At 37.5% G+C, this 17,906-nt stretch overlaps 2 protein-coding genes across 3 annotated transcripts; both read right to left on the reverse strand.

Annotated features, from left to right (window-relative positions):
* Positions 1–3,528: 3,528 nt before the first annotated feature.
* tspy (testis specific protein Y-linked) lies at positions 3,529–8,564 on the reverse strand. Its single transcript, XM_027016059.3, has 7 exons — positions 7,149–8,564; positions 6,891–6,968; positions 6,650–6,761; positions 6,382–6,536; positions 6,011–6,087; positions 5,676–5,824; positions 3,529–5,463 (listed from the first exon to the last, which is right to left on the reverse strand). The coding sequence occupies exons 1-7, from the start codon at positions 8,097–8,099 to the stop codon at positions 5,273–5,275; spliced, it is 1,713 nt and encodes a 570-aa protein (XP_026871860.2). The 5' UTR covers positions 8,100–8,564; the 3' UTR covers positions 3,529–5,272.
* Positions 8,565–8,692: 128 nt separating this feature from the next.
* foxp3a (forkhead box P3a) lies at positions 8,693–17,899 on the reverse strand. 2 transcript variants are annotated; one of them, XM_027016050.3, is made up of 13 exons: positions 17,312–17,899; positions 16,482–16,574; positions 12,174–12,355; positions 11,934–12,024; positions 11,607–11,775; positions 10,896–10,994; positions 10,544–10,631; positions 10,364–10,432; positions 10,118–10,265; positions 9,874–9,950; positions 9,653–9,754; positions 9,253–9,374; positions 8,693–9,037 (listed from the first exon to the last, which is right to left on the reverse strand). In XM_027016050.3, the coding sequence occupies exons 3-13, from the start codon at positions 12,351–12,353 to the stop codon at positions 8,989–8,991; spliced, it is 1,194 nt and encodes a 397-aa protein (XP_026871851.1). In that variant the 5' UTR covers positions 12,354–12,355; positions 16,482–16,574; positions 17,312–17,899; the 3' UTR covers positions 8,693–8,988. The 2 variants fall into 2 exon arrangements, with proteins under 2 accessions (XP_026871851.1, XP_081563930.1); XM_081707804.1 differs by lacking the exons at positions 16,482–16,574; positions 17,312–17,899 and adding an exon at positions 16,346–16,458.
* Between the last annotated feature and the right edge of the window lie 7 nt (positions 17,900–17,906).

The raw sequence follows: 17,906 nt of genomic DNA on the forward strand, positions 1-17,906 counted from the left end.
ATACCCCAGCTTCTGCCTGTGCGAAGGATACCGACAGTGAAAATTGCATGGTTTGGTTCTCTGATGAGTCTAATGATGAATAGATAGATAGATAGATAGATAGATAGATAGATAGATAGATAGATAGATAGATAGATAGATAGATAGATAGATAGATAGATAGATAGATAGATAGATAGATAGATAGATAGATAGATAGATAGATAGATAGATAGATAGATAAACGTAGCATGGGATATCACATGCATAAAACATATAGGAAAGATTACACATCAAAGATTATCTGAGCATAGCAAATGCTCAGTGAGGTGTGAAGGTTTAATTAACCGAACTGTAAATATAAAGAGAAAAACATTTTGCTGTGACATTAATAACATATATGCTTTGTCCTCCCACTTAAACAGGAGACGACTGCACAACTGTACTCTTGAGAACTAGTGAGATCAAGCTTGACTTGTGTGAAGGGATTTGTGCATATATTACTTTTATGACCCAATCCTGTTCTGTTGATGGATTATTCTTTTATTAGGTGTGTTACAGACTGTTGACTATGTCAGCAAATTACAAAATATAGGTACAAAACGTGCAATGGCTTATTTGTTGAAGTGCTTTTAAACAGGTGCAGTGTCTTCCTCAAGGGATCAAAACAGTAAAAAGAGAAATACAGTCAGCACATGTTTTTCTTTACCTTTCACATGTTTGAGGAAATAACAGGCATTGGAGCTTAAAACAGCTTAAAACAGAACCAAAGGAAGAAGAATACTGAAAACGCATTCTTGTCAAGTGAACAATAGGTAGGTGTCCATTTAACAGCTGTATATAGGGCACCGAAGTATGTTGTGTGTATGCACACCTTCATACATATGTATGCTTGTGCTGTGTGTGTTGGAACACTTTAAAACAGCAACATCAAAGTCAGATATCAGAACCAGAAAAAAAAACATAGTCCTCCAGTCTCCATCAGCGACCACTCGCAATAAGTGGTCAAGTATCGTTATTTCTTGTGCCAGAGAATGCATCCTGTGCTAACCTACAGAAAACAGGCAAACATAGAGAGAGAGTGAGGGGTTGTGGGAACGTGAAAGTGTGGGAGCCTCCTGTGCATCTGTCTTTGGGGATAAATCTGTCAGCGCTTCAGCTTCTGTCTGCAGAGGTCCAGAATGGGGCAGGCTGGGAATGCCCTGCCTCATTAAAGATGGATGCTCTGCCAGGCCATATTGGACTGACAAAAGGCCCACTGAGGTGTGTGTGTGTGTGTGTGTGTGTGTGTTTGTATGTGTTTGTTCCACTTTGCACTGTTTAATGTGCATTAAACAGCCTGTTTCAGCTTCAGCTGTGTGTTGGTCTGTCACTTGAGGAGGCCTGGAGCTGGGGGGAAGGTGCGTGTGGTGTGTGCTGATCACATGCAAGGATGCGTGCACACACACACACACACACACACACACACACACACACACACACACACACACACACACACACACACTACACTACACACATGCAGGCACACCTCCATGCACCAACACACGTGCAAAATCATACATTGTTTACCCTAACACACAGTTTGCTGCTATTCAACAACAGAAGGCATGCTTGGTTAAGCAGGTGCAGATGTGTAATCTTGTGTGTGTTCTCCACTCTTTGAAGTTCCTCTGCTTCATGTCTAGTCAGTGAAGGGTACAAAAATATGACTAGGGGGAGTGCAGAAGACAAAGAGGAAGCCATGAAGTTGCTGCTTTTTCTTTATGGGATTACTGTAACAGCAGACCGGTCAGACACAGGGGGCCCCAGCTAATAAGTTTCACCATTAATCACTCTCTCTTTTCATCATATTTATTTCTCATTTCCTTTACCTCCTACTCCTGTAGTTTCTCTTTCACCCCACTTTACCAAACTTGAGCAATACAGCATATGACAATCCATCCAGTGTCAAATTATAAAAAACTACAGAAACTTTCAAATGAAGACTATATTATTTCATGCTGTGCTATTGCAGTTGTTCTTGTCAATGAACTAGGCAACCTCAATGTTTTATGACCTACAGCCTAATGGCATATTAAATATGATTAATATTATGTAAATGATCTTAACTTCTGGCTGTTATAATCTATAGACTAAATGCATACAGAGAACATAACCCAGGCAAAATCCAAATGTTCATAAGCAAGTTAACTGGAATCCAGACTTAGCCCCTGTCACTGGATCTCAGACATCTCAATACCCCAAAAATGAACATGCAAAAAAATGAATTAAATAAAATAAAGAAACCTGAATCTCTTTTCACAAGGCTCTAATAAATCTTGTGCCCTGTTGATGGGTGACACGACAAATCAACTGTTTTACAAAGATCAGACATTTGCTCGTGACTCACAGCAGGATACATGCATGGTGCATCTTTATAAAGTGTGCTTATCATCCATATCCCATAATAATAGAAAGATCCCACTTTGTACACCTGTGCCATATTTAAAATCTGGGCAGGTCTTTGCTGTCAAAATATTTATAGTGCTACATTAGGCAAGGAATCAAGCATGTTTAAGTGCACCATTGCAACATCAACTTTTCTCTGCCGAGGCCTGCCCAAAAATGCCTGGCTCGAGGCTAAACCGAAGTGTTACATGTACCTCACCGTCATTACACAATGACGTCACATGTGTCAGAGCACCTGGTTGCTGCTAATATGGATGTTAGCGGTATACTGAGGGAAAATGTAAGACAGAAAGGAGAGAAATGAAGAAAAAATATATATATTGCAGAAACTGACAAAATTAACTTATTTATTTGGTTGCAATGGGTAAAAGCAAAAATGATTACAGTTACACAGTTCTAAGTAGATGTAAAACCATTCTGAAAATTATCATGTTCACATAAACCGAAATGTTTTTAGTGTGGACACTGTATATTCAAAAGGTCAAACTACATACCATACTCATACAATGCATATGCTCTCACTAGCTGAAAGAAGTCATTTATGTGTCATAAAACTCCTGAATGAAGTACAAATAAGACTTAGTGTCTTGAAAATTTTTTTAACAAGCTTTTCATGTATTATGTCACATACCCACATCTACCACTGTACAAGCCCAGAGGCTGGCATAGAATAAGGGTGCTTCAAAAACATCCTCAAATTAAAGTGGCATTCTAGATGGAAAAAAATAGCCTAGTACTGGAGCATAGCCTTCATACTGAAGAAATTATGTACTGGGTAAACAAGCAGATCATACAGTCTAACAAAACACACTGTATGTAGAGGTCTTCTCCAGAGCAGAAATAGCATTGAAACATTCCGGACTTTCACATCCACAGCCACTGCTTCCAGTGATCCTTGTATCATTTTGACTAAACTGCCCCCTTATGGAGACAAAGTCATATGAGCATGTAAATTGGAAAATCTGCTAATTTAAAATTTACATTTAAATTAGTTTCAGCTCCACTAACCACAATAAAAATAATGAGAAAGACTATTTGGGTGTTTTCAGACATTTCATAAGCAAGTCACTGAGCTGACAATCAAGAGAACATTTTGGGGCATTCAGATTTAAAAGCATGATTTTATTTAAAAAAAAGAACAACAACAAAAGGAGTGACACAAAACATACCATTTATTTCAAATTTACTGATAAACTATAAAATTTACCACACAAAAATAGCTTTCTTTCATGGTACTTCAGATTTTAAGATTTGTCCATTGAAGTCAAACAGTTATTTCATAACCATAAGGTCATGTGGCTGAAGCAAGATGATAAATCTAATTGCAAGTTGATTAATTACAAAAATAAATTAAAAAAAATTAAAAAGAGATGGATGCCAGAAAAATCAGGAAAAAAAACTTGCAGATTCACTATATAATTTGTGTATGCAATAATTCAGACATATAAATGCATGATTGATGTTTTATGAATATACACCCAGTAGCACAAAAAATGACACAAAGTCTGTTGATAAAGCTACATCATGCCACCTGCCCTAATGAGTTTTTTATTTACATGGTAAAACAATGGATATGATTCATTGTAGCTTGTGACTGCTCATAGCATGTTCATGCATGTGTTGACAATGTGCTGACATCTATTGTCAAATATTTTAAACTGACACTAGTAATTGTTCCCCACCGTGCACAGAATTAGAACTTGTATGCTGGCAGGAGAAGCATCAGGTTCTTAGCTGCTTATGCTGACCAAATTAAAAGGAAACAAGATACATCTACAATTATGTTCTTGAATCTACCTATGTAACTACATAAACTATAAACAAGTAAGATTAAAATGAACAAAGTACCATGTGTGATTATTATACCCATAAAAAATGACACATTTATGGAACAAAGCCACTGTAATAAACATCCCTGAGTGATCCAGGTTTGGTTCAGAACTAAGTGCATCTGAAATGTTTACATTTGTTTAGCACACACCCCTCACACATATTTACCACAAAATTTTCAAAAAGCCTGTGGTGAATAAACTTGCAAATAGCAAATTTGGTTAAAAGGGATTTTGTGGTTTTATCCATATAAATCACTATGCATAGAGGGAATCTGATTCAGTGTAGAAAAACCTCGGATAGGCTGGTGGGTCTACTGTAGTGCCGTAAACACTTTGTAACATGCCATGTCATGCCACCTAACAATGCCCTGGGTCGCTAGGAGCTTTCTACAGGGCACATTCATTCAGTTACTGTAGTTCTCTGTCTAGCTGAAAATAAATCACGCAAGTTGGATTTTAAACTTTGAGACATTTCAACTTTTTTTTTTTGACTAGCATGAGTGTAAAAGTGGGAAAAGTAACGACATGAAGCGTGTGCATCAAAAGCATGTAAGTATTACACATGTATATGTGACACATCTCATATGGAACTTTCCCCAAAAATACTTTAACTTGAATAAGTTTAACTTCACCTTTCATCTCCATATTAAGCACAACAAGGTTAATACTGTAACATTGTCCAGTATTAGCTGTCCAACCAGAGGTCTTATCTTAAACCAGCTGAAAAACACACAAAGTTAGATAATGCAAAGAAAATTTTAGTAATGACTGCCAGACCAAACCCCGCTCTAAAAACCGAGATAAACTTTATCCTTAAGTATTGGGATATACGAACAGTACATCCTGAGATACCAGCCACAATACAGCTACTTCTTGTTGTCTGCCATAACAACCTAATGAGCTCTTCATTTACTTGAAGAATATATCTAAATAAGCTTTATCTGCATAAAATCAAACAGGTTTAAAGTTTTTTTCTTTTAATTTTTTTTTATTTTTAAGTTTTTGTTTTTTTTTTAGTTTTCATCTTCAGCTTCTTCCTCCACATCCTCATTGATATCAATATCTTCTTCCTCTTCCAGGCCTTGCCCTCTGACCTCACAGCCACTTGAGTCACGTGACTCATCCACTTCCTCTACATCTACTTCCTCTTCCTCCCTCTCCTCGAGGGAATACTCCCCTGCTTCTTGTTCACTGTCATCAGAGCCTGAAAGAAATGTACAGTAATGTCACATTAGGCTTTATCCAGACAGAAAAACAAATGCTTCCAAAATCATCTGAAATATAAGCATCCAAAACATAATACTTTCAAAGAATCTGAAACATATCATTTTGAATACATTCCATTATCTGCAATTTTTGTCTGTAATTTATATGACAAATTCCTGGCAGTTACTGTACCTAGTTTCAGTTCCTCACCTGCAACTTGACCGTTATCTTCCCCACCATCGTCGACTTCTTCTTCTGGTTCCTGACATTGGTCTTGACTAACCACTTCCTGGTCATCATCTGAATCTGAGATTATCACACACTCATCTCCGTTACTGTTGTCCGGTGGTTTGGGTGTGCTGGTAAATACAGTCAGTCAGTCGGTCAGTTCAATGACGTTTTAACCATTACCTTCACAGTACCATAATCACTTACATGTCAGCCTTATGAAAATGAAATAAAAGTTAAATAAGGTGAGATCCTTTGAGCTACTCTGAAGCACCCTGCAGAAAAATAGCATGCAGATGCATAGAGTGTTTAATTACCTGCCATTTTCCCGTGGCTCCCATAGTGGGGTCAGATAGTACCTGAGAGGGTTCCTATACAGGTCATCTTTCAGAATCTATATCGGAAAAAATGCAGTTACTACACTGCTATGTTACCTCACACCATGCAGACTTATACAGACTTAGATTACCTTGCCTGGGCATACTCTATGCCTGCTACGCTGTCTGACTGATGAACTTATTATATGCATGAGGACAATGGTACCTAATAGTCATATAGTGTGTGTTTTCTTGCCAAAGTTGCTATACCAGTACTATAAAATAATTGTAGCTGTTGTACAGTACATACGATGAACTTGAGAAAAACAAGACACTGGTTTTTGTGGCATATCAGCTACACTATACTGTACCTGAGCGATGTCATCTCCTCCAGGGCTGCTGTGGTCACTGAACCAGTGGAAGAAGCTCTGATAAACTCCTCGTGAGGTTCGCCTTGATTCTCCATTTCCTGTCAAATTCTGCCCACGGTGCCAAAGAATTGGATTTGAAAAAGAAACAGGGGACCCTGGGAAGAAATGAACAAAGTAATTCAATAACAACAGCTATTACAGGAAAGATAGTAGTTCTTACTAGTAACAATACAGACAAGAACCGAGGTGTAGTTGCTGGTTATCTTACCTCCCATTCCAAGATGTAGCTCTTTAACTATAACTTTATTCTGAAAGAATGGATTCCGTCGGAAATGGAAGCAAATTCGGTATCCAAGTTTGTTGTTTTTAAAAGTCTCAATCTGTGTTAAGCACAGTAATGCAAAGGGCACAAAGTAAACAGACATGATCTGCAAAATGTAAGAAACTAACTTTGATTTCAACATGTAAGAGGAACTAGTCTGTCCGATACACAGAACTGAGTACTTCACCTCCAAATTGGTCATGTAGCTGAGAGCGTCTTCATCATTTTCGTCAATGTGAGCTGACAAGTGTGGATGGTTGAGAAGCTAAAATTCTCAGTTAAGTAAAGGACGTGCATGTTATCCACACAGCAACCAGGAAACAATATAAATATGCAATAAAAAAGTGACAAACCTTTGGCATTGGACCATTTGGCAGATTATGAGAACACAGCTGTGGTCTCAGAACAAAGGACAGAAAGGTTTCTGTATCTTAATTAAGGATACTGCTGTAACCCAAAAGCCCGGAATGGTTTGAGTGATGGCGCCACGTTGGTCCAGGTGAGGGCGTCGCTGACGGCCCATCTTCATCTCCAGGCGCTGATGCAGCCGAGCGCCTTTCTTCTCCAGTGCGTCCAGCCGCATCTGCACCTGCGCGAGGAGCGCAACGGACTGGCGGACCTCTGGGGCCATCTTCACCGACACTATGGCACACTCGCCGTCCTCGTTATCGTCATTATCAGATGCAATAGAGGAGCTGGCAGTTGATGAGGACCCTGGTAGTGAGTCGTCCTCCTCATCCATGTAATGTACCTGCTCTTCGTCCTCCCGTTCCGCGCAGTTTAGCAGGGATGAAGAGCTATCCGCCGCGGCAGCCTCTGCGTGCTGACCCCTCTCAGGCTTGGTGCTCTCCTTGGAACAACTGGGACGGTTAAATTTATCTGCCAATTTTCTGCCGAATGCTTGCTTGGACGAACAAGGCATTTCCTTACTGTCGTCGTCCACATCCCCTACGCCAGTCAGACTCGCGAGTGCTTCCGCTGCGGCAATAGCTGCAGAATCTGACTGCTCCTTGTGCGAAGTTGAGGGTTGGCAGCCGTTTTCGCTCTCAGCCGCATCTCCAACTTCGTCTGTGTGTGTCAGTGCATCTAACTTCCCCTCTTTCGCGCTCACCCGTGAATCAGAACCACCGTCGGCATCACTTGTGCTTTGTGTTCCGTTCGTACCACCACCATATCTCTGTTTATCGCCTTCAACAACACTGTTATTGTCTGGGGGGCTATCTTCATATTTGTCTTGAGCAACGTCTTTGTCAGCGCGTTGGGAGGAATCAATCTCTCTATCTTTTTCATCATCCACTTTTGACTGCTTTGACAGTGGGGAGTCAGACTCCTGCCGTGGGCTTGCGCTTCTCTTCTTCAGTTCGGACGGCTTACTGCTGTCCGAATTCGTATTCATGTTATTGTTCGCAGACTGTTACAACTATTGCGTACTGATATAATTTGCCCTGATGTGATCTTAATGATTAGCGAGGCTGTTAGCTGGCTAGCTAGCTAGCTAACCCCTTTGCATAGCATTTATTCCTTGGCTGGCTAGCTAGATCCCAAACACAGAGCCAGTCTGCGTAAATTTAAGAGGCCTAGCTCAGTTGTATGCTAACTCTCGAAATGTAGCTCCAGTGTTTGCTTCCTAGCAGTCTCAATACTGCAGATTCTGCCCACAACAAGAACAAAACTCTCTTACTTAAATGTAGGGCAATACTTCGTATTTTCTAATTCTGCGGATTTGTTTATAATTTGTCCTTCCGTTCGCCATTTGTCTGAAGCTACGTTGTTTTTCATACGAACCAGAAAAACAATACTCTGATTGGCTGAACCACGCGGCGCAAAAATCTTTCAACCAATTGCAAAGCACACCTACTACGTTACGTATGTAGTACATCAAAGTCGCGTTTATTTTGCGCTTTGGTGTACCTTACATCGTGTTGCTTGTTTTAGAATAAAATTTTTAATAAATTATGTTTGCGTTAAAAATAACGCGAAGAAAGTAAATCGTGTTATATTTTTTATTTTGAAAAACAACTATTTTTATCAAAACCTTTTTTAGTACAATGGAATACAAGTCTTTTCAACCTTAGTATTTTATGCTTCTCCAGGTGCAGAACATTTTTCTGGAGCCAAAAGCTCTCGTTTTAGAGCTATGCTTCCTTGAGCTATCAAATTAAAGGGAAGGGAAACTGATGAACCTGAAAATGCACTAATGAAAAGAGATGATGAACAAGGCTGAGGTTTTGGTGGTGGTTATTCGGAATGTCTCAAGGTGTGACTCATCACTGGAGAATGACATTTCAAGAATAAAACATGGAATAGTGTGCCATCCAACCCATATCTTGGTCCCTAGAGAAAATAAGATCACAAAAGCAATGCTGTTATATAATAATGAATGAAAAGTATGAAGTATAATAGAGTGAATGCAAGTCATTTGATTTGATAATGTATCGGTTAGCCTATCCTCCTCTCCTTTGCCATACAAACAGATCTACAAAGGCCAGGTATTTTAAAAGCTGTGGAAGTATTCAATAGTTTTAGGGGATTCAGCTGTGAGAGTGTACCTGTGGATCTTCTGCCCCTTCCTTCTCAAAAATTCTGCCTCATCCACTGTCCAAACAGAGCCCTTCCCTCCATCCACGCGCACAAAGCACTTATGGAGGCTGAGGTTGTGTCGCACTGCGTTCTACATAGTTGGGAGTACAACAAATGACAAACTTAACACAAAATAAGAATCTTGTGAGAACAAGGATCTTCAAAATCAATCTAGAAAACATGTATGAATGAGCTAGATCCATCTTGTTATAAAGCATAATTTAGCTATGACTGTGTTGAAACAAATTAGTAATTACAAAAGTGTAATATCTCTGTGTGTGTGTGTGTGTGTGTGTGTATGTGTGTGTGTGTGTGTGTGTGTGTGTGTGTGTGTGTGTGTGTGTGTGTGTGTGTGTGTGTATGGCTTACTTTCCATGTGGCTGTGTTGTGACGGAAGTAGGAGAACATCCGTGTGAACCAGTGATAGATGTCATTCAGTGTTAGTTGCTTGTCAGGGGATTCTAGAATCGCCTACACAAGACAGGGAGATGCACAGTACATGTGTAATTAGGATCAAATAATCAATGGGATTGTCTTTGTGATGAATAAAATACAAAATTAGACCAAACGAAAGCACAGTGTTTACCCACCCATCGAATCATAGCTGCATAAGTGAATGGTGGCCTTATGTTTGTGTATTTGTAGTACTCAATGCTGGGGACAATCCCTGTTGAATAACATCATGTTACTTAACAGGGAATAAAATCAGAGACTCTACTAAGAAGTTCAATAAATATTGGACATAATCATGTTAATCTGTCCAGCTATATTTTTTTAATTACTGTAAGGTTGTGGACCATAGTGTAAACTACTTAGCAGCATGTGCAGTTTAACCTGGTATGAACTGTGAGGTAGGAATCTGCCAGTATCCTGGAAGTAGCATTTCAGCCTGGACCCTGTTGTTACCATGGAAACTGGCCACACCCTGACTGGCCTGCAGGTTTCCTGATGGACCACTGGACTGCTTCAGGTTAGGGCTGCTCTGGGATGAAATAGCATAGAGGGCAGGTTATGCACAAACCCTGCCTGTGCCATATGCAACGCAAAGGGCCACAGCATCATTAATTGTGTCATACGTACTTCAGCACAAGATCTTATATCAAATAGATAAAGATACATGGCCTGCAGTCTTTGTTTCTCCACAGTCAACTGCAAAGAGTTAATGCAAAGAATATTATCAGTGTTGTTGATAACACTTTAAATATAATGTAGTTCTGTGAATACTTCTTTTTGTCTCTGTTGTCTTCTTTGTTGTCATACCTGATTCTCCATGTGTTGTACGACATTTTTCTGTATTTTCCATTGGTCAATAGTTTGGTCCCCAAGAGGATGCTCAGAATAAAGATGTCTATTAACCATATATAGACAGAATAATTATTATTTATTTCATTACAACCCATACTCTATTTTAAAAACAAAAAACAGCATCTAGATTAATGTCATATTGCTATGGGGTCCACCGATCAAATTACATTGATTTTATAAGTGGGCATAATACACTGGACAAACTAATAAACTATGACAACAAACACTGAAAATGTTAACTGAAATTAGATTAAGAAATATTTGCATTAGTTGCAGCCTAAATCTTTTGTTTAATTCTGTAACTCACTTCAGAAAGTGTGTGAACTCTGTAAACACTTCTTTACAGTCTGGCCATCTGCACACTCCTTTGGCAGATAACAAGCCCTCTAGGGATACCTGTGAAGGTCTTAAGAGACAAGGATAAAGATAAAGAAGCAATGGAAAAAAGGAACAATGAAAAAGCAATGAGAAGCAATAAAAATGTTACAGAGAAAGAAAGAAGTTATCCAAGAGAGAGACAAACAGGAAAGGATTGTGAGAAATCTTGTTTATGTCACGTTGTACCAGAGCTGTCAGTGAACAGTCAGTGAACTTTAATCCTGCCAAAAACTGCAGACGTTCTTGAAGTCAGCAGATACTGAAGTTATATTTCTTACTAGTCTGGAGAACAAGGAACCATTTTTATATGTCAGGGTTATCAATATAAATATAGATTGTGATTCTGGGATCAGTTGGAGCACCTGAACTAAAAGCCAAATGGGCATTCTTTTTAAAAAGAGAGCAGAATTATTTCAAGCTCAGAGTAACTGAGTGAAATTGTCAATATAATTGCATGAGAAAAAACACCTTTGGACAGTCAAATCCTCAGCAACAGCTAGACCTCCCTTTTTATGCAATATAGCAGACACATGAACTGGCTGGACTGAAGCAAGGAGGTAGTCTGGGATATAGTGAGCCTAAATGTGTACATCGTTTGGAATTATTGACTGGACCTCTTTTGTTTGTATTTTAGACTCACTCAGTAGGGCGATCTGGTGTGCTTTGCTTAAGGCTTGGACCAGAACCTTTGTCTCTGCTGCTGGGATGGCTGGTGCCATAAGTTGGGTTATCTGGCAGGCTATTTTCAAATTCAGCCTTACATACAATCTCTGTCTGGCAGTCATCCAGAGCAACCTGGTTGGAAAAAACTGTGGAATACAGTTAGAAGGAATAATGAAAGCTTGTTTTTAGATGTTCTATTTAATTAAAGTGACAGTGAAGTGAATAGCAATTATATGCAATGGTAAGATTTTGTTTCGCTGAGGTGTAAATAAAAAATAAAAGTGTGTGTTTTAGAAGACACTACTTTGTGGCAGAGCTTGGCTGCCCTTGCGTAGAACTGATGGTCTCTGTAATTTGAACTGCAGACATTCATTGTTGGATTTTTCACTGGAACTCTGGACACAAACAACAATTGGTTTTGTTATTAGGTTATTATATTTATATCATTATAATTTATAGTTTCTTTTGCGCAGTATTGCTTCTGCTTTAGTAAATTCTGGTTTATCACTAGATCATCTCATGTCCCCAGCTTTAGTGTCATTACCTTACTCATAACGCACTGAGCAGAGGTCAAAGGTGAACTGCTTGCTCTGGACTTTAGGTGTGATCTGGAGATCTCAGAAGGCTCATCCTCTTGATGATGAGCATGCTGCTCTGCTGCTCCTGCTGCTGTTCTGCTGCAGCCAGCCTGCCCTCTGCTTGCTCCAGCACCATTATGAAGCATAGCTGGAGTTCATGGATACCACATACACCAGCTATTAATGATGGAACAGTTGGTTTGAAATGGGGGTCCAGGCACCCCCAAACATCTGTTGTAATATAAACGTAACCCTTCCTTCACCCATTGCATCATTTAATGTGCTACATTAAAAACACTATTGTCATTTCCATTCTGAACCATTCCATTCCATCCAGTTTAAAATGAAGAATCATACATGTACATTTAAATATTTTTTTAATTGTTATAATATTATAAATTAAAAGGTTTAAAATTAAATCTGTAACTGAATCACTTGCTTTAAAGTTTTTAATTGCCATATTGGTATTGTATCAGTATGACAGGCTAAGTCAATATAAACCTCTGTTGCTAAGTGTTTCCCTGGTGTTTGGGAAAAATATCAAGGGTCTGTTTCCAGCCCCAACTAACAACCCCTTGAATGTAGTCTCCACTTCATATGTGGCGTTAGCTTGACTTCTGTACCCCCCCCCCCCCCCCCCCCGCCGCCCCATAAAATTCTGGAGCCGCCCCTGCTCCACTTCAGTTCACCCTGAGCCTTAACCAAAGACACTTTCAGTAGCCCTGCTTGTGTTCTCTCAGTTGCTCATGCTAAACTGTCTCCAGACATAACTGAGAAAACATGTGCATATCCGTGTTTTCTGTGCTCTTGTGGTATTGCACAGGTGTGCACTGAACCGATGATGAGGGAAACAACCTGTGGACCACAGCAAACCTTGCAAATGGAATTCACACAAACACACATCCGCTGCACAGAGCCCCTGTGGTCGAGGGAAACAGCAGAGGCCCTGTTTGCTTACAACAACTTTCTCTTTTATTGCATAGCCTTTGGCATTTGATTTTGGTAGTTTGCCAACACAAATACTTTTCTGATTCAGGATGTATGAAAAATCATAAACCCTCCATCTTTGTTTTTCAGGGCATCATTTTGAATATGTTAAAATAACTGTTTTGCATTATGAAATAATACATCGTAACAGCATTAACCAAAAACATGAAACATTGCTACTAATAATTACTAATACCCTTGAACCAACTAAGCAGAGGAAAAGAAGTAAAAGAAGAAGAAGAAAAAAGAAAGAATGTGAAAGCACCTTCGGATTGTTCCTGCTGCGGTTTATTATACACGTTTAGGCATGTAAATCATGCACAGTTTGTCTTTTCTTTTTCTAACAGGTGACAGGTGACATTTAAAAACATTTAACCACATCAACAATGATAAATGTCACTATTTTTTTTACTTTGGGGGTTTTTTAAAAGTCAGAATCAAGAAGCTTCAGAGGTTTTTGTTTTGTGGGGTGTCTAAGGGGTGAATGAGTGCATTGAAGTTTTTTTTAACATGCTGTAAGAATTGTTCACAGAAGAGCTGATGTTGCTTATAAGTTCAAAATAAATGTGTTTGCCTTCTTATTTAACTCCTTACATGGGGGATTTCAAATACACAGTTGTAATGATATTGTGATTAAAGATTATACTAGGCTACCGTGTAAAATTATTAAATAATTACATGTGTAAGTAAAAATAATGTAGTTAACAGTTATATAAATCATAAATCACTTTTTTTAAAATTTAGTTTTTATCAATATTGTGCTATATGGTATAAAATGGCATTTTAGAACAAAATACATGTATATTTATTTTGTTTTATATAATTGATCATCATTGAGAAAAGAACAAATGGTAGTAGTACAAAAAACATTTTACCCTCTGAGATTTTCTGTGTGTAATTATTTTTAAGAAAATGGACTCTGAGGGGAATATAATAATAACAATAAGCACATGAAGTATGGCTGAGCCTTGATTGAACAATGACAAAACAATGATTAAAGAGCACAAATAAGAAATTTAAAGATTTAAAATGTTAGGCTTAAGAAGAGTTTATATATATATATATATATATATATATATATATATATATATATATATATATATATATATATATATATATATATATATATATATATATATCTCCCAGTATATTTTCCAGTAACTCTCTCTATATAAAACCACACACACACACACACACACACACACTGTGTGTGTGTGTGTGTGTGTGTGTGTGTGTGTGTGTGTGCGTGCAGTTTTTTTCATAAGGGATTATTTGTAAATTATAACATATAAATCAATTAAAAAAGGATTGTAAAGGATCTTATACAAGATGATTAAATACAACCTTATTATACCTATTAGGCTTCTCCTCCATAAAACCTTATTAAACTCATAGAACCCCACACAATCAGGTCCAGTGTTGTGCTTTCTGAATTTCTTTAAAGAATTCTGTAAGATTTCTTACTCTTTCAGTAGTATTGTCAAATGACTGGTTTTAACATAACTGCATACATTAATTTAAAATCTAACATTTAATAGCATTTTTATTACATATTTTTTATATATAGTTATATTAAATGCTATTATATACTTTCTATTATATACTATTGTTCATATTTTAACTGCACACCGTTAAGATGAGTCAATTTGCTACTTTTCCATATTAGAACTTGCATTTTGTCAGTCGTTCACTGAGGTGAGATGTGATCCATGTTCCTCAGTCTATAACCCTTCCTCAGTCTGTTTTTAGTTACATTTATTGAAATATGTATCAAATACTCATGTGAGTGCTGTATCAAATAAAATAAAGAGGGTTTTTTTTAATGCATTTGCTTTGATTAATGCATCCTATCAGCACTTCCTGTGAACGCCTACCGCTCATGTTAGTGCTATAGCACCTTAATGTTTCACTATGAACAGGCGTATGTCCAAATGACTGATTTATACTTATATTGCCATTGGTCTTTCTTTGATATTGTAACTACAAAGCAGGGAAAATGGGTGGAAAAGTAATTAGTATGACATTTCATTATTTCTCTGAATAGATTTGTAAATAGTAATATTACAGATATGAGACAGAAAATGTCGTCTGATGACCTTCTCTCTCACATTTGACAGCTGTGCGTGGCTTTTTATATCATGATGGAGATTTAGTCTGACTCAGGGCTTCCACTCAACTCTCATTTCACCAACTCTATCTTTCCAAACCCCTGATTATTTCCTCTTCTCTTCTAGTGCAGACACAGAAGATGCCGATTCAGTTTCACCATAGTGATTTCACTCAGTCATATGGAATATACCACTGCATTTTATATTTCATATCACCAGTGCCTACATGGGTTCCTCTCTGATAAATGTATGTATTTTAGATTGGTGTCTCCACTTTCTGACAGTCTTTTATCAATCTGTTAATCTGTACATTATGTTATGCATTTAATTTTAATCTTAGGTTCCACATTGGATAACCCTGTTCCTAATATTATATAAACATACATGTAAGTGACCAAATTACATTTAATATTAGTCTGCAGTGTTAATCTATGGTGTGACTTTAAATGCACTCTCTGAGTACACTATGTCTGCTAGAGTTTTAGGACGTTTTGGCTTCTCTCTCAGACCATAGATCAAAGGCCACTTATTTTCAGTTTCAAACATAGTTAAATCCATGATTTAATATGATTTTAAAGATTTTCAAATGTACATTTCAATGAAAAATCAAAACTGATCATTGGATGTGATCCTCTATGAGAAAAATAAAAACAACTGCACCTGAGTTCCATAATGCTTTTAAATTCTATTTGTTAGAACATTTTCAGTGGTGAATTTATACATATTTATATTCCACAATGCTAGATTTTACAAGGGTTACATACAGTGCAAGTGCAAACTACAGAATTAGATTGTTCATCTGCCTTGCTTCCTTAAATGCAATAATACAACACAACATATTCTTAAATGCTCATTTTATATAGCTTATTTTTAACTAAAAAGACAAGCAACAAAAACCAGAACATATCTTAATGTAACACCTAATTATTTTAAAAGATATTAAAATATTTTTGCTGCCACTTTTTCATTATTACAGAAAAACTGCTTTTTGTGGTAAGCAGTCTCGGGTGACCTTTTGTACTTTTTCAGAATTTGTAACTTACCTTTTACCCCTGTCACATACATGATCTGCCAATGCTAAGCAAAACAAATCGTGTAACCCATAATTTAGGTTCCCCAGACATGGTGATGAAAATACTATGACTGCAATAGCTTGTCACAAAGGTATATCTATGTTACCTTTCTCTGTGTCTTTGTGTCCCACTCTCTCTTTCCCACTCAGTTTCTGTCTCGCTGTGGTTTAGTGTCTACGCAGTGAAGGAAAATAGGCTCCTTTCAACAGGAAGGAAAACCATAGAGTGAGTTCTCCAGTAATGGTAAGGAGTAAAGATAAAAAATTCTCCACTGTGACCTGGTTTGTGACTGTAATTGAGAAAACTACAATACAGTCAAACTGAAGCTATCATATGCTGTGTCAAAGTAATGATGTTTAATTTAAGATACAATATAATCATAGAAAATAATCTGAATTTTAGAAGTTTTTTCCATTGTTTTCTGATTTAAAGATGCAGTTTCTAAAGTACATATTATCTTACATCATCCATGTGCACATTAAAATGATAATGATTAAAATTATGATTGCACATTTCAGACTCTTTCCATCTCTGAATTTTAATTAATGTATTTAGGGTGATTTTTTTTTTTCATGAGTACTTCAGTCCCAACTTCACCTTGAGGCAAACTAACCCTTGGCCCTCTTCCCCTCTGTTTCAGGTTTGAGCCATCTTCCCCAGCAACTTTACTTTGCATTTATCCATTTACATCCGGGTTTTGAGTCAAGACAAATTTAGGGGAAAAAACTATAAGCATACTTTAAAAAGTTGTTTTCGAATGTATGTATTTTTATTTTGTAGTCGTTACTAATGTGCCTTTTACAATTAGCCAAACAGTTTCTGCAAGTCTGGTTCAAATAATCTCAAAGTAATACATCTTGACATGCAAAAGGAAAGCTCTGGATAAACTAAACACACAAATGCCATAAAGAACAGAGCTGCTGACTGAGGACTTACCTTGTTCTGCAAACAAATGTGGTGGAATAAGTACTGGACGAATGATTTGTTTGATACTGATGGTTCGGTCATCCCCATGCCCTTTATTAGTTTCACAGTGACATTTACAAGCAAATTAGAGTTCCCCTTAACATATCCGTCTGTGTGTGTGTGTGTGTGTGTGTGTGTGTGTGTGTGTGTGTGTGTGTGTGTGTGTGTGTGTGTGTGTGTGTTGCTTTAATATTTTGTATAGGCAGGTGCAGCATGTAAGCGTGTACTTTAAAGAATTCTAAAGAATTTACAGGAAGTCTTCCATTTACACACGAATTTTTAAGAACACATTAAAACATTCCACATCTTTGAAATATACATTGGCCTTCACATTTTCATTTCATGCCATAAAATTATATAATTGACTACTAATTGACATGAAACATGCAAATATGGGTTGTAATTGTCTCCAGGTTAAAGGTTGGGAGGTAGCTGATTTTCATAAACATGTGTTTGAAAGAATGTTCTGTATCTTCTTAAACTGTGGGCATTATAGCTCAAAACACTACCACATGCATCTTAATAATCTAAAATTTGTTGATGATTTGTGTAGCTATTTTTGTGT

The sequence above is a fragment of the Electrophorus electricus genome, chromosome 25 (assembly GCF_041902795.1).
Source record: "Electrophorus electricus isolate QZ-2024a chromosome 25, ASM4190279v1, whole genome shotgun sequence".
In the NCBI taxonomy this organism is placed as follows: Eukaryota; Metazoa; Chordata; class Actinopteri; order Gymnotiformes; family Gymnotidae; genus Electrophorus; species Electrophorus electricus.